This window comes from Nicotiana sylvestris, chromosome 2 (genome assembly GCF_000393655.2).
Source record: "Nicotiana sylvestris chromosome 2, ASM39365v2, whole genome shotgun sequence".
Classification (NCBI taxonomy): Eukaryota; Viridiplantae; Streptophyta; class Magnoliopsida; order Solanales; family Solanaceae; genus Nicotiana; species Nicotiana sylvestris.
Genome location: NC_091058.1, coordinates 199,555,220 through 199,569,732, shown reverse-complemented (window position 1 = coordinate 199,569,732; position 14,513 = coordinate 199,555,220). Strand labels below are relative to the sequence as shown.

The window sequence follows — 14,513 nt, the reverse complement described above, 5'->3', positions numbered from 1 at the left end:
GATTTGCTTCTTTTATTTCTCTTTTCTCATCAGAGTAGTCATTAAAAAAAGAGAACGTTAGTTTAATTAGTCTATTCTTGATTTTTCCGAACTACGCAAAGATCTGATTCATGCGGCATCATAATACGTAGGCAACCTACATAGGGTTCAATCGAATCATTTTTTTATTTAAAAGGAAAAAATATCTGAAAAAATATCGGAAAAAAAAAGAAAAATAAAATTAAAAAAAGTGAAAAGGAAAAAAAAGATGAAATTATGAGATGTGAGAAATGAGAGGAAAGAAAAGAGTGATAATTAGAAGGAAAAAAAGGAAGAAAAATGAGCAAGCAAGTGCTAGAAAAGAAACGAAAAGAGGAGATTGAAGGGAACAAAATTGGGATGATGCCAAGTGACCTAGTGACCCTCGAAGTCATTCTAGAACCGTTAATTGTTGCTAGGTGCATTGCACGTAATGTAATATTTTTAGCTGTTAAATGCTCTAACCCTAACATGATGACTTCATTTTGTTCCTCTTTGTTATCCTCATTATAGCATAAGGGTGGTTGGTTTGTGGTTTTTAAACTGGTAACTCTTCCATACAACACAAGGTCAAAGAGCAAGGTAGTCATGGCTAGCAAAGACTTGGACACAAGAGTTGTTGACCCATCGAGGGAGTTTGTGGAGTCGGAGTCTGAATTGAAAGTGGAGGTCCAAATGTTGAAACAGCAAATGGTAGAAATGTATCAGTCTTGGATCAGGGGGTATCCTCCACCTTCATTCCTTGCTAACTACACTGAAAACCCTGCAACTTCCCACCACTATCACAAATCCAGATTCTCACTGCTACTGATATCACCCCACAACCTTTTCACACTCTACCAACCAAAATCACCTCATATCCCGCTCCTTTGGCCACTCATGCTCTTGTAGCTCCTCCTCCAGCTACTTTTCCTCGATCCTCTAACGAGATTGTGTTCAAAGTCCCCGATGCCCAACATTATGCTCCAGAACCAACTTTCAAAGTCTCGGATCCATTCTCTCACACTCCTCATTTTGAGCCTCCCGGTGAAACTGAAAAGCATGCTAAGACAGTAGAGCAAGATGAGATATCCAGGAAGGTGAAAATCTTAGATCAGTCTTTAAGAAACATACAAGGGATAGGGAGCCAGATGAGCGTGTCTTACAAAGACTTGTGTTTGTTTCATGACGTCCAATTGCCTGCTAGGTTTAAGATGCCAAAGGTTGATTTGTATGACAGGCACAGAGATCCTGTGGCCCATTTGAGAGGTTACTGCAGTAAGATGAGAGGCGCCGGTGGGAAAGACAAACTATTGATGGCGTATTTCAGCCAGAGTTTGAGTAGGGCATCTCTGGAATGGTACACCCGCCAAGACGTTAACAAGTGGTACATATGGGACGATATGGCTCAGGTCTTTTCCCGGCACTTTCAGTATAATATAGAAATTGTCTCGGATCGTATGTCCCTCACCAAGATGGAAAAGAAGCCTAGTGAAAGCTTTAAGGAATACGGGCTCAGATGGAGAGAGAAAGCTGCCAGAGTCAATCCCCCAATGGAAGAAAAAGAGATGGTCGAGTACTTTCTTCAAGCTCAAGAGCCAACTTACTTTGGGCATTTGATCTCAGTTGTGGGTAAGCCTTTTAATGATGTGGTAAAAATAGGAGAAATGGTAGAAGATGGGCTGAAGTCTAGCAAGATCATGAGTTATTCTGCTTTAAAAGCCACAACACAAGCAATTCAAAACAACACAAGAAGCTTGCTGGGTCAGAAGGAACATGATGATGTTGCCATGGTTCTCTCAGGATCAGGACATGGTTCAACGGGTCCACCTCACCAATATACTCAGCCTCAACCCCAACCCCAAACCTATCCCCAAGCTCCACATAATCCACCTCAGTATTATCCTCCGAACAATGTCCGGTCATTTGTCCAACCATTGGGTTACTCCATATGGCGAGCGCCAGCACTGCATAATGCACTCTTGCCTTCACAACATTTCGAGCACCTAACAACCCTAGAAAATAGGGGCAATGAGGGGAATAAAGGAAAAGAAATAGTTTCACGCCAATCGGGGAGTCCTACACAAGCTTGTTTGAAAAGCTAAAGCATTCTGGCCTGATTGAGCCGCTCCTCAGCTATACTCTAGACTCATATGCAAAAGGTTTTGATCCTACTGTACGATGCATGTACCACTCTAACGTCTAAGTGCATAGCATTGAAGATTGTCGTGCTTTGAAAAGGAAAATAGAAAGAATGATTCAAGAAGGGGTAATTGTGATCAAGGACAGTGACAGGGAGCATGAGAATCCTCTTGGGAACTTGCTGACTGAAGTTAATGATATTGAAGTTGTTAATGGTATTGGCAATATTGATGTGGAACCCAGTGGCTAAGATATCGTGTTTGGTAATTGGAAAGACGCTCCATCTCTTGGCAAGCCGGGGAGGAGCCTTGGTGGTTTATTTTATTGTATTTTGTTGTCCGGGTTATTTTCAAGGTTGTAATCCGGATATTGTCTTGTGACTCAAACCCTTCTATCCTTTTATTTTGCCTAGTTTGTTTAGTCGTAGTAGCTCGTTTAGTGTTGTCTGGTTTTGTTCCAGGGTTGTAACCCCAACTTATTTTACTTGTTTTGTTATTCAAACCCTTTCACCATCTTTCTAATGCAATTTCCTGTTTTCTGTTATTTCTAGTCAGTGTTTGTTTAGTTCTCTTTCCCTTTTATAGTTCTTTTCATGCTGACTCTAGTGACATGAAATGCACGCGTAATTCTCAGCCTGGTCTTAAAAGTTAGTTTAGTCATGAAGCAATGAAATAAATTTGAAGATGATAGAGACATTTGAGGGAAATAAGTAAAGGCATTTTAAGATCACTTAAAGCCCGAATTGTGTGAAACTGGGGCATATAATTTGGGAAGTTAATAGGATGACAAGAATTTGTTATAAGAGAGTGTGTCCCAACAATTTGAAGTGAGCAGTTTTTAGTTCGAGTACACCTCAATTTACAAGATAAAGTCAAGGGAGTTTGCTCCAAACAGACTGAGGGTATCCATCGTGAAGAAGAAATCACCCAATGAGAGTTATGTACTTGACAAGGCACTAAAAAAGGTGAAAAGCATATTAGTGATATCAATGCCAAAGCTGAAAAAGAAATATTGTGCATGATCTTCTTTTTCATTTTTAAGTTACATGTGTTGTACTTGGCATTTTCAGGGGTTGGGAGGCCATCTTTCAGCTATCCAAATACTTTATACCATTTGGTACCCCTTTTGAGCCTGAACTGATTTCTTTGACCTCCCTTTTTTGGAATCAAGTTAAAGTCATACGAAACAAAAAAAGAGTTCATGTCCCCATAGGTTTATCTTAGAAAGTTCATTCCAAAAGAAAAATTCAAAAAAAAAGAGAAAAAATAGAGATAAAGAAAAAACAAAAGGAAAAAAAAGAGAAAAAGAAAAAAAAGGAAGGAAAAAAAAGAAAAAGAAAAAGAAAAATAGTAACAACAAAAAGTATCTTTGTGAACTACGTTTGACCTGATTCTTATCAACACAAGATACGTAGGCAGCCTTACGGTTCGTTCATACCAAATAAAATATTTCATAATCCCACGAAATCGAGAGTAGGACAGTCTTTCTTATACATTCCATCTCAAAAAAAAGATTCAAATTCCCTTGTTTTAGAAATTGGGGCAAAGTTTTTAGAATGGATTCCAAAAGTTGTAAATAAATTAACCCCGTTGTCTTAATTATTTTGAGCCTTTATGATATCCTTTCTTTTTAACCCTGTCCAAAAGCCACATTACAGTCCAAAAAGACCTCCCAGATAATCTTTTAGAGTGCCGAGCTAGACATACCAGGAGCATATGATGTTGTTACTATGGTCAGTGCTTTGTCATCTGCAGAATCAGAGGAAGTAAGAAGAAGGAAAGAAAAAATGAGAGAGTCTTATTGGTGAAAACATTTACAAGCACCATGAGGTGACGGCAAGTTGAGAGAAAGAACGAAATGAGAGAGGCTTGATGGTGAAAACCCTTCGGACACTACAAGTCGAATAAGGATCGTGAATCAAATAGGATAATCGGAGCATTGAAGCCTAGTTTCATGGCGAAGAGGTACAACAAGAGTTGAACATTAGACTTGTTTAACAGATTAGGCCACTTAATCAAAAGGTGCATGTCATGGTCATTAGAGTTGGTGTCTACATCTGATAAGTTTCTACTTTGTAATTTTCTTGTTAGATATCTCTTTCTATTGTCCCTTACTTTGTTCCTTTTGTCTTGTTTACTTCCTCTTCTTGAGTCTGTTTGGTCAAAACAAGTGAGAAATAACTTCAAAATTTGCTACCAGTTTTTCAATTGCGCAAAACGGAATCTGTCTTGCACATGAAAGTGGCATAAGTCAGGAAAGAACAGTAGGTGCACTGAGTCGGCAACAATCAATGTGTTTTCGGATTCATGTAAAATACAAAGGTTCGGTATAGGTCAATTCATGAGCAATGCAACAGATAAAGGATATTGGATTTGAACAGATCAGAGGTATTTTCTGTGATAAGGGTGACAGAGAAAGTGGTTAGTCGAATACAGGCAAGGTCTGTCAAGTTCGAAATCAAAGTTATCATCATGGCAAGTAAAGGAGTAATCGCCCTCAAAGTCAAGGCCACAAATCAACCACCATGTTTAAACTCACAAGTTTTCTTTGTCTGAAACAGGAACGAAAGCTATGTTCATATCAAAGCTCGGAAGCTTGAATTTTTCAGGTGTAATGCCGCAATTCTGCCTACGCAAAGGCTATTGAGAAGATCACACATCACCACTAGGAGAAGAACTTCCTACTCTGGGTTTTCAAGTTATATTTTATTATAGGAGACACATTTCCTTCATTGAGATTTTACCCATATGAGACGCACTTCCTAGTCTGGGCCTTTAAAGTTATACTTTTGTTTTAGGAGACGCACTTCCTAAATTGAGATTGCACCCCTAGGAGACGCACTTTCTAGTTTTAGGCATTTAAATTCATCCCTAGGAGACGCACGTCCTAGTTGGAGTCATTGAAGTTTTACCCATTAGGAGACGCACTTCCTAATATGGGTCTTTCATATTATACTTGTTAGAAGATGCACTTCCTAGCTTTGTTCATTTAAATTCATTCCTAGGAGATGCACTTCCTAGTTTGAGTCATTGCATTTTCACCCCTAGGAGACGCACTTCCTAGTCTGGGTCTTTCAGGATACACTTTCAGGAGACGCACTTCCTAAATTGAGTTTCACCCCTAGGAGACGCACTTCCTAGTCTGGGTCTTTCAGGATACACTTTTAGAAGATGCACTTCCTAAATTGAGAGTTCATTCCTAGGAGACGCACTTCCTAGTTGGAGTCATTTAAGTTTTACCCGTTAGGAGACGCACTTCCTAGTCAGGGTCTTTCAAGTTATAGTTTGTTTTAGGAGGCGCACTTCCTAAATTGAGATTTTACCACTAGGAGATGCACTTCTTATTTGGTTCATTTAAGTTCATTCCTAGGAGACGCACTTCCTAGTTTGAGTCATTGATGTTTCACCCCTAGGAGACGCACTTCCTAGTCTGGGTCTTTCAAGTTATATTTTGTTTTAGGAGACGCACTTCCAAAATTGGGATTTCACCCCTAGGAGACGCACTTCCTAGTTTGAGTCATTTAAGTTCGGCCCTAGGAGACGTATTTCCTAGTCTGGTTCATTGAAGTTTTACCTGTAGGAGACGCACTTCCCAGTCTGGGTCTTTCAAGTTATATGAGACGCACTTCCTAAATTGAGAGTTCATTCATAGGAGATGCACTTCCTAGTTTGGTTCATTCAAGTTTCACCCCTAGGAGATGCACTTCCTAGTTTGGTTCATTCAGGTTTTATTTTTAGCAGATGCATTTGCTAGTCAAAGTTTTTTATTTTACTCATAGGAGATGCACATCCTAGTCTAGTCTTTAGTTTACTCTTATCATTGCATAAATAGTATAAGTGGTTTACAATATTGCTAAAAACTAACAAATCTTCCTAGTGCAAACTGGGGCAGAAAATTTCGTTTTGTTTTGATTGCAGGCACCCACATGGAAAACAAGGGAACACAGAAAGTTTCAGCAATCAGGCGCCCACCTGGAGAACAAGGGAAGACAATTCAAGTTTTAAGGGAAGACAATTCAAGTTTCAAGGGAAAGCAGTTCTGATGGAACACAGAAAGTTTCAGCAATCAGGCGCCCACCTGGAGAACAAGGGAAGACAGTTCAAGTTTCAAGGGAAGACAGTTCAAGTTTCAAGGGAAAGCAGTTCTGAAGGAAGACAATTCAAGTTCAGCAATTAGGCGCCCACCTGGAGAACAATGGAAGACAATTCAAGTTTGAAGGAAAAGCAGTTTCGAAGGAAGACAGTGCAAGTTCAGCAATCAGGCACCCACCTGGAGAACAAGGGAAGACAATTCAAGTTTCAAGGGAAAGCAGTTTCAAAGGAGGACAGTTCAAGTTCAGCAATTAGGTGCCCACCTGGAGAATAAGGGAAAATGGTTCAAGTTTAGAAGGAAGACAGTTCAAGTTTTGGCAATCAGGCACCCACCTGGAAAATAAGGGAATTCACTTCAGAATACAATTCAAGTCAGCAACAAAAGAAGCTCGCGGCAAGATTGTGAGTCAACAGTCCGAGATGATCAACGAAAGTTAGTCACAATCCAGAATATAAAAAAAAGACAAGAAGTGAATCCAAATGCAGAAGTTGATGAAAGATGTGAGCTGCTCAAGACATGACTGAAGTCACAAGCATGGTATGTCCGGTTTTGATCCGAAAAGCTGAAGAAGAATGAACAAGCACCTGCAACTAGCAAGCGTCAAGGTTCAAATCCAAAGTCTGCATAAAGAACCATTCAAGACTCAAAATCAAGCTTCAGAAGACTTATAGATAGGAATCTTGTAACTCATAGTTGACAGGCTTAGTTAGTCTTTTTTATTTTTTTATTTTTGATGTAATAACAGGACAGCGGACCGGAACCTCGACGGAATGGCACCTTCATCGGCTCTCCACCTCGGTATACTCCATCATCTCACTCACTTCTAAACTACATGTGGCCTGATTCTTTTATAGCAAAGGATATGTAGGCAGCTTAGATACCAGGGCTCGGTTACATTCTCCTTTCTTTTAGCTTTTGGTCTCTTTAAATAAAGGTCGGGTCAAAAAACCTGTCTAGTCATTCTTTGTTTGAAAATACTTCGTATTTCAAGCCAAAGAGGGGAAATTGTAGACATGTGATTTTTGACCCTCCCCAAGATTTTTCATATTTTAGCATGTAAATGTTTAGTTTAGGCCTAATATTGCTATTTCAATTAGTTTTGACTCTTTTACTTTATTTTATCAAAAAAATGAAAATTACAAAAATATTTCTTCTTTTTAGTTGCTTTTAGTTTATTACTTTTCGTAAAACTAAAAATACAAAAAAATAGTACCTTATTTTTATTTTAATATGATATCTGAAAATACCAAAAAATAGGTTTGTTTTAACGATTAGTCTTATCTTAATAGTTATTTTACTTAAGTAGGATTAATTGGTAAATGATGTCGTATTTTTAGTCTTGTTCATGGAGAAAGAATAAAATTTGGGCTCAAACAATCCATTTTTAAGCCTAATTTTCGGACTTAGCCCATGACAACCCTAACCCAATACCTCTAAAACTCTAGGAAGACACTTAAAAGGGACCTTAGGCCTAAAGAAGGGATTAGCCATTTTTGACATAATAAAAACAAAGCCTAGACATCTACACTAAATAAGAGGACCCATTTTTTGGGATTTTTGAGAGGACATCGGCCGCAGAACACACGACCGATCCCCCATCGATCTCCAAGACCACTCCAGGCCAGTAGCGATTTTACGTTCCAGCCTCACCATCCACAGAATCCAGCATCTCGAGTTGTTTTCAGGCCATCTAGACACTTCGAAATCAACACCTCCATTAGAACGATGTCCCCAAACCATTGCCTTCTTCTTCTTCTTCCCCAAGCCACCATAAACCTCCATTAGAACCACCTCTTTCACATCCAAAACCAACACCAAAACGCAGCCACAACAGTACCCAAGAACAACCAAGAACGCTCAGTCCACACCCTCTAAATAGGTGCAAACCAGTTAGAAATTCCAGCCCTAAACAAGCAACAAAACAACAGCTCAACCACATCCAATTTCAGCTAAAAATAGTCCGAAAATGGACATCAAAACCCAGCTATAAAACTCATTTCAAAACACCTAAAACCAGTCACAAAAAATAGACACTATCAAGGTCGTTTGTGGTGATATTTTGTTCCGATCGAGTCGAGTTCGCCGCCGTCGTTTGAGCTCTGGTCTTGGTTCGAGATTTCCATACATTTAGCTCAAGTTTTTTGGCCAGTTGTTTTGGTCATTGATTCAAAGATCTGGCCTTCAATGGAGTTTTTCATGTTTAAATAAAGAAGTTGCAATTAAAAGGTCATGCTCTAACTTTACCTATCTTTCTAATTTCCAGATCTTGTGTCATGGTTTTTGAATTGTTTTGTTTGAATTCATTTGTTTCCGTTTGACTGCTTGCTTACGAGACTAGTGGAGGCTTTCTATTTAGTTAATTGTAGATAAGTACCTATTATGCTTTCTATTTTCTCTTGGAATTAAAGGGATATGAATATTATTTCATTAGATTACGTAAAATATTAGAGCCACATAAAGAGGAGTATCTTCTAGCAATATATAGATTTTATAACTAACTAAAAGCTTCCAATTAAAAGATAATTTGGTTAAATCCCTCATTGTATATTTGCAATTCTCACATTTCAATCACTTAAGACAATTGGGCTTCATATGATGTGTTTTATTCTTGCTTTGTTCTTGTTAATTTCATTATCGCTAGTAGCATGCTAGGCCGTCAACACCAGGGTAGGCAAACCTTTAGGCGTGTTTTGAATTTATTATCGTGATTATGTACACGTTAGTGTGACATGATTACGGTTTCTAAAATGAATGTTGATAGCTTGTTTTAGGCGCGATTTAATCTATAACCGTGATTGTGTACACGTTCGCGTGACATAATTATGATTTTGAAAACAAAATCGGAGTATGCGTTCGCGCAACTTTAGCTAAAACTTTCTTAATAATAAAGCGTTATTAATTGTGGACACGTTCGCGTGACATGCTTTTTTATACGCCGAACAAATGGGTACACGTGCGCATGACCTGTTTAAAGATATTTTCTTAATTAAAAAGGGTAAATGCACATAGGTTCTAAAATATGTAGTTAAACAATTTAATAAGCCAAGTATGATCAAAGCGATTATGCTAAAACCACGGAATCCGGGAATGCCTAACACCTTCTCCCGGGTTAACAGAATTCCTTACTCGGATTTCTGTGTTCGCATACAGTAAATAGAGTCAACTTCTTCGATTTGGGATCTTAAACCGGTGACTTGGGACACCATAAATTATCCCAAGTGGCGACTCTGATCTTAAATAATAATCATGTTTCGATTGTCACTTAAATTGGAAAAAACTCCCTTATATCCCTTTCGGGGTAGAAAAAGGAGGTGTGACATATATGTGTCTACACCGGTGTCACACCTCCTTTTTCCCGAGGGAGGAAAAAAAGGAGTTTTTCCAATTTAAATGACATTATTTGAAAAGGGATTAATTCATTTGTATTTAAGAGTCGCCACTTGGAATAAATATTTACGGTGTCCCAAGTCACCATTTTAAAATCCCAATTCAAGGAAATTGACTCTGATTAAGTCTGCGAAACACTGAAGACCGGGTAAGGAGTTCTGTTAACCCGGAAGAAGGTGTGAGGCACTCCCGAATTCCGTGGCTCTAGCACGGTCGCTTTAATAATTATACATGGCTTAACTAATTCTGGATATTTTATGTTCTAGAGAAATTTATGCACTTTTGCCTCAAATCATTTTTAATTGCTTGATTATTTGTAATTATAGAATTATCTTGAAACAAATCACGCGTACGTGTATTCGTTTTGCTTAGTGTGTCAAGAATCATGTCATGCATACGTGTACACAATTAATAACACTTCATTATTTTTAAGAATGTTTCGTCCAAAGTTGCGCGGATGCATACCTTGATTTTAATTTTTGAAATCTTAATTATGTCACGTGAACGTATACATATTCACGATAATTTATTAAAGCATGCCTAAAGCCTTCTACGAATTGAGAATTATTTCTCCAAAAAAAAAAAAAAGTTTTGATATTATTGTGAAGCTAGAGTTATGGATATAGGGATGTTGGAAGTCAAAAATATTTTAGCTATTTGGAGTATTAACAAGCCATTCAAATTTGGAGATGTTTACAATTTACTATTCATATTATTAAAATTAACTAGTACACCAATCTAAATGTTTTATCAAGTATTCTACTTTATCTAAATCTCAAAGATTAACACAAAACTATCGTAACTTAAGGGAAATTGTCTTTCATTTTGGAAAGGAAAAAATTTCCATATGACTCAACTATTCATGTCATTAAATAATCACAAAGAATCCAACAAAGTAAAATATTTCTCTCTTATTATTCTTTCCTCTTCTATCAATTACACAACCTTAAATTTTAATTTAAGAATACTTCAAACTCTCAAACGTTGAGCTATACTCTAACTTATAATAGCCATAAAATCATCTGCTAAGCAGATCCTCTACTAACCATATTTAAATTCACAACTTATACAAATAAAGGCATCAAATTTTTTTTAAAAAAAAAATGGATAAGGTAAAGATAGTATGGAAAAATTCAGGGATTATTCATATAATTTAAAATATAGGATGAATTTGGACATAATAATACCTAACTCAAATGAGCAAAAACTCAAACACCTTGTAGGCAGCATGGACTTAAATTAAGTTACTCTACAATACATGGCCTAAATAAAGCTAAGTTGAACAGTAGAACATACAATTAAGAAGGAATAGACAAAAAGAACAATATTATTGAAAACATAAATGGACCTTTATATTATAAAATCTGATGCCAACCTTTTTGAACTCCAAGAGTAGTGGAAAATTTCAAACAAAGCTTCGAACAGAGACCGCGAACCTTCGCCGACGAGTTTCGAACGGAACCAACAAACTCGACCAAGACAAAACAAATCCACGCACAATACTGCTTGTGTTGAAGATGAAGAAAGAGAAGCAGACCAGATTTTTTTTTAATCCTCCCCTGTGTTGTGAAGCCTCTTCATTATATATAGAGATGTATAATGCCATGTGTGTATGTCTTGTGTAAGATCGTGTGTATATGTGTAAGGTCGTGTGTGTGTGTATGATCGTGAGAAATGGGGGAATGGGGAATTAGGGAAATGAGAGATTTGGGATCATGGGATGATGGAAATATTCTTTCTTTTTTTTAGATAAAATTTGCTACAAAACTTTGGAAAAGTTACGGGTGTTTCAAAGTTTAATTGTTAGGTTTTTTTCTTTTAGAAGTAAAATTTAATAAAAAAACTAGGACAAAAATATTAATTAACTAACTCTAGGTTTACAAATATATATAAATATTTACATATAATTTAATGACACTAAAAAAAATACCATAGCTTATTCAAATTCTAATTAAAAGAAATCATATATATATTGTAAATTTTTATTTTCTCTTTACAAATGGAAATAAAATAATATATATTATACCAAAAGATAATATTTACACTAAAATAAAATAGAATTTGGGTGTGATCAAAAATTAGGTGTTCACAACCGGTGGGTGATTCTATTGTGGTAGATCCAGTCCATCGTTCGTGTATAGTTGTGATTGGGGATCTTGATACTCGTGTAGATTTGTTACTTCTGGACATGGTTGATTTTGATGTCATATTGGAGATGGACTGGTTATCGCCCTACCATGCTATCTTGGACTGTCATGCCAAGACTATGACCTTAGCCTTGCCGGGTTTACCTCGTTTAGAGTGGAGAGGGACTCCTGGTCATTCTACCCGTAGTGTTATCTCATATATGAAGGCTCGGCGTATGGTCGAGAAGGGGTGTTTGGCTTATTTGGCATATGTTCGTGATTCTAGTGCCGAGGTTCTTTCTATTGATTATGTGTCTGTTGTTCGTGAGTTTCCTGAGGTATTTCCTTCAGACCTACCGGGTATGCCACCCGACAGGGATATTGACTTCTGCATTGATTTGGCTCCGGGCACTCAGCCCATTTCTATTCCGCCGTATCGTATGGCCCCGCCTGAGTTGAAAGAGTTGAATGAGAAGCTGCAAGACTTGCTTGAAAAAGGTTTTATTAGACCTAGTGTTTCGTCTTGGGGTGCGCCGGTGTTATTTGTTAAGAAGAAGTACGGATCGATGAGAATGTATATAGATTACCGGCAGTTGAACAAGGTTACGATAAAGAATAAGTATCCATTGTCGATTATTGATGATTTGTTTGATCAGTTTCAGGGTGCCAAGGTATTTTCGAAGATTGACTTGAGATCTAGCTACCATCAGTTGAGGATTAGGGCATCCGATGTCCCTAAGACAGCTTTTCGCACTCGGTACATGCATTATGAGTTCTTGGTGATGTCATTCGGGTTGACAAATGCCCCAGTAGCTTTTATGGATTTGATGAACCGAGTGTTCAGGCCCTACTTGGATTCGTTCGTGATAGTCTTCATTGATGATATTTTGATCTATTCCCACAGCCGGGAGGAGCACGAGCAGCATCTTAGAGGGGTTCTTCAGACTTTGAAGGCCAGTCAGTTGTATGCCAAGTTTTCGAAGTGCGAGTTCTGGTTGAGTTCAGTTGCATTCCTGGGTCATGTTGTATCAGTAGAGGGTATTCAGGTTGATCCGAAGAAGATAGAGGCAGTCAAGAACTAGCTTAGACCCGCATCAGCTACAGAGATCCGGAGTTTCTTGGGTTTGGCAGGCTACTATCGTCGGTTTGTGGAGGGGTTTTCGTCTATTGCAGCCCCGATGACCAGGTTGACCTAGAAGGGTGCCTAGTTCAGGTGGTTGGACGAGTGTGAGGTGAGCTTTTAGAAGCTCAAGACAGCTTTGACTACGGCACCAGTGTTGGTTTTGCCCACAGGTTCAGGGTCATATACAGTTTATTGTGATGCATCACGTATTGGACTTGGTGCGGTGTTGATGTAGGATGGCAAGGTCATTGCCTATGCTTCGCGGCAGTTGAAGATTCATAAGAAGAACTATCCGATTCATGATTTGGAGTTAGCATCCATTCTGCACGCATTGAAGATTTGGAGGCATTATTTGTATGGTGTGGCATGTGAGGTGTTCACGGATCACAAGAGTCTGCAATACTTGTTCAAGCAGAAAGAGGCTAAATTTGAGGCAGAGAAGGTGGTTGGAGCTGTTGAAAGACTATGATATCACCATCTTATGTCATCCGGGAAAAGCCAATGTAGTGGCCGATGTTTTGAGTAGGAAGTCAGCTAGTATGGGCAGTTTTGCTTATATTCCGGTCGGTGAGAGACTGCTTGCTTTGGATGTTCAGGCTTTGGCCAATCAGTTCGTGAGGTTGGATGTTTCTGAGCCCAGCCGTGTGTTAGCTTGCACAGTCGCTCATTCTTTTTTATTGGAGCGTATTCGAGATCGGCAGTATAATGATCCTCATTTGTGTGTCCTTAGAGACACGGTGCAACACGGAGATACCAAGCAGGTTACTTTAGGAGATGATGGAGTTTTGAGATTGCAGGGTCGAGTTTGTGTGCCTAATGTGGATGGACTCTGAGAGTTGATTTTAGAGGAGGCCCATAGTTCCCGGTACTTTATTCATCCAGGCGCCGCTAAGAGGTAACAGGATTTGCGGCAGCATTATTGGTGGCGGAGAATGAAGAAGGACATTGTTGCATATGTGGCTTGGTGTTTGAACTGTCAGCAAGTTAAGTACGAGCATCAGAGGCCCGGTGGTTTGTTCCAGAAAATTGAGATTCCTGAGTGGAAGTGGGAGAGTATCACTATGGAGTTCGTGTTTGGACTCCCATGGACTCAGAGGAAGTTCGATGCAGTGTGGGTTATTGTTGATAGGCTGACCAAGTCAACATATTTCATTCCTGTGGCAGTCTCCTATTCTTCCGAGAGGTTAGCTAAGATCTATATCCGGGAAATTATTCGTCTTCATGGTGTGCATGTGTCTATCATTTCGGATCAAGGTAAGCAGTTTACCTCACATTTCTGGAGAACAGTTCAGCGAGAGTTGGGCACACGGGTTGGGTTGAGTACAACGTTTCATCCTCAAACGGATGGGAAGTCCGAGCGGACCATTCAGATTTTGGAGGATATGCTCCAAGCTTGTTTCATTGACTTTGAAGGCTCGTGGGATCAGATTTTGCCTTTAGCAGAGTTTGCCTACAACAACAGCTACCAGTCAAGTATCCAGATGGCTCCTTATGAGGCTTTATATGGTAGACGGTGTTGGTCGCCGGTTGGATGGTTCGAGCCGGGAGAGGCTCGGTTGTTGGGTACGGATCTAGTACAGGATGCCTTGGACAAGGTCAGGATCATTCAGGATAGGCTTCGTATAGCTTAGTCTAGGCAAAAAAGT

The 14,513-nt window shown here is 38.8% G+C and overlaps 1 protein-coding gene across 1 annotated transcript; it reads left to right on the top strand.

Moving 5' to 3' along the window:
• The first annotated feature begins 606 nt into the window (after nt 1–606).
• LOC138886143 (uncharacterized) lies at nt 607–2,102 on the top strand. The gene is made up of 2 exons (XM_070167178.1): nt 607–711; nt 813–2,102. Exons 1-2 carry the CDS (start codon nt 607–609, stop codon nt 2,100–2,102), a joined length of 1,395 nt encoding a protein of 464 aa, XP_070023279.1.
• Nucleotides 2,103–14,513: the final 12,411 nt, after the last annotated feature.

What these genes read in the sequence shown, in the direction of transcription:
- LOC138886143 (XM_070167178.1), top strand. Translation starts at nt 607, where the DNA reads ATGGCTAGCAAAGACTTGGACACAAGAGTTGTTGACCCATCGAGGGAG. An exon ending in AAATGTTGAAACAGCAAATG is followed by an intron (nt 712 to 812) that starts GTAGAAATGTAT and finishes TCACAAATCCAG; the next exon opens with ATTCTCACTGCTACTGATAT.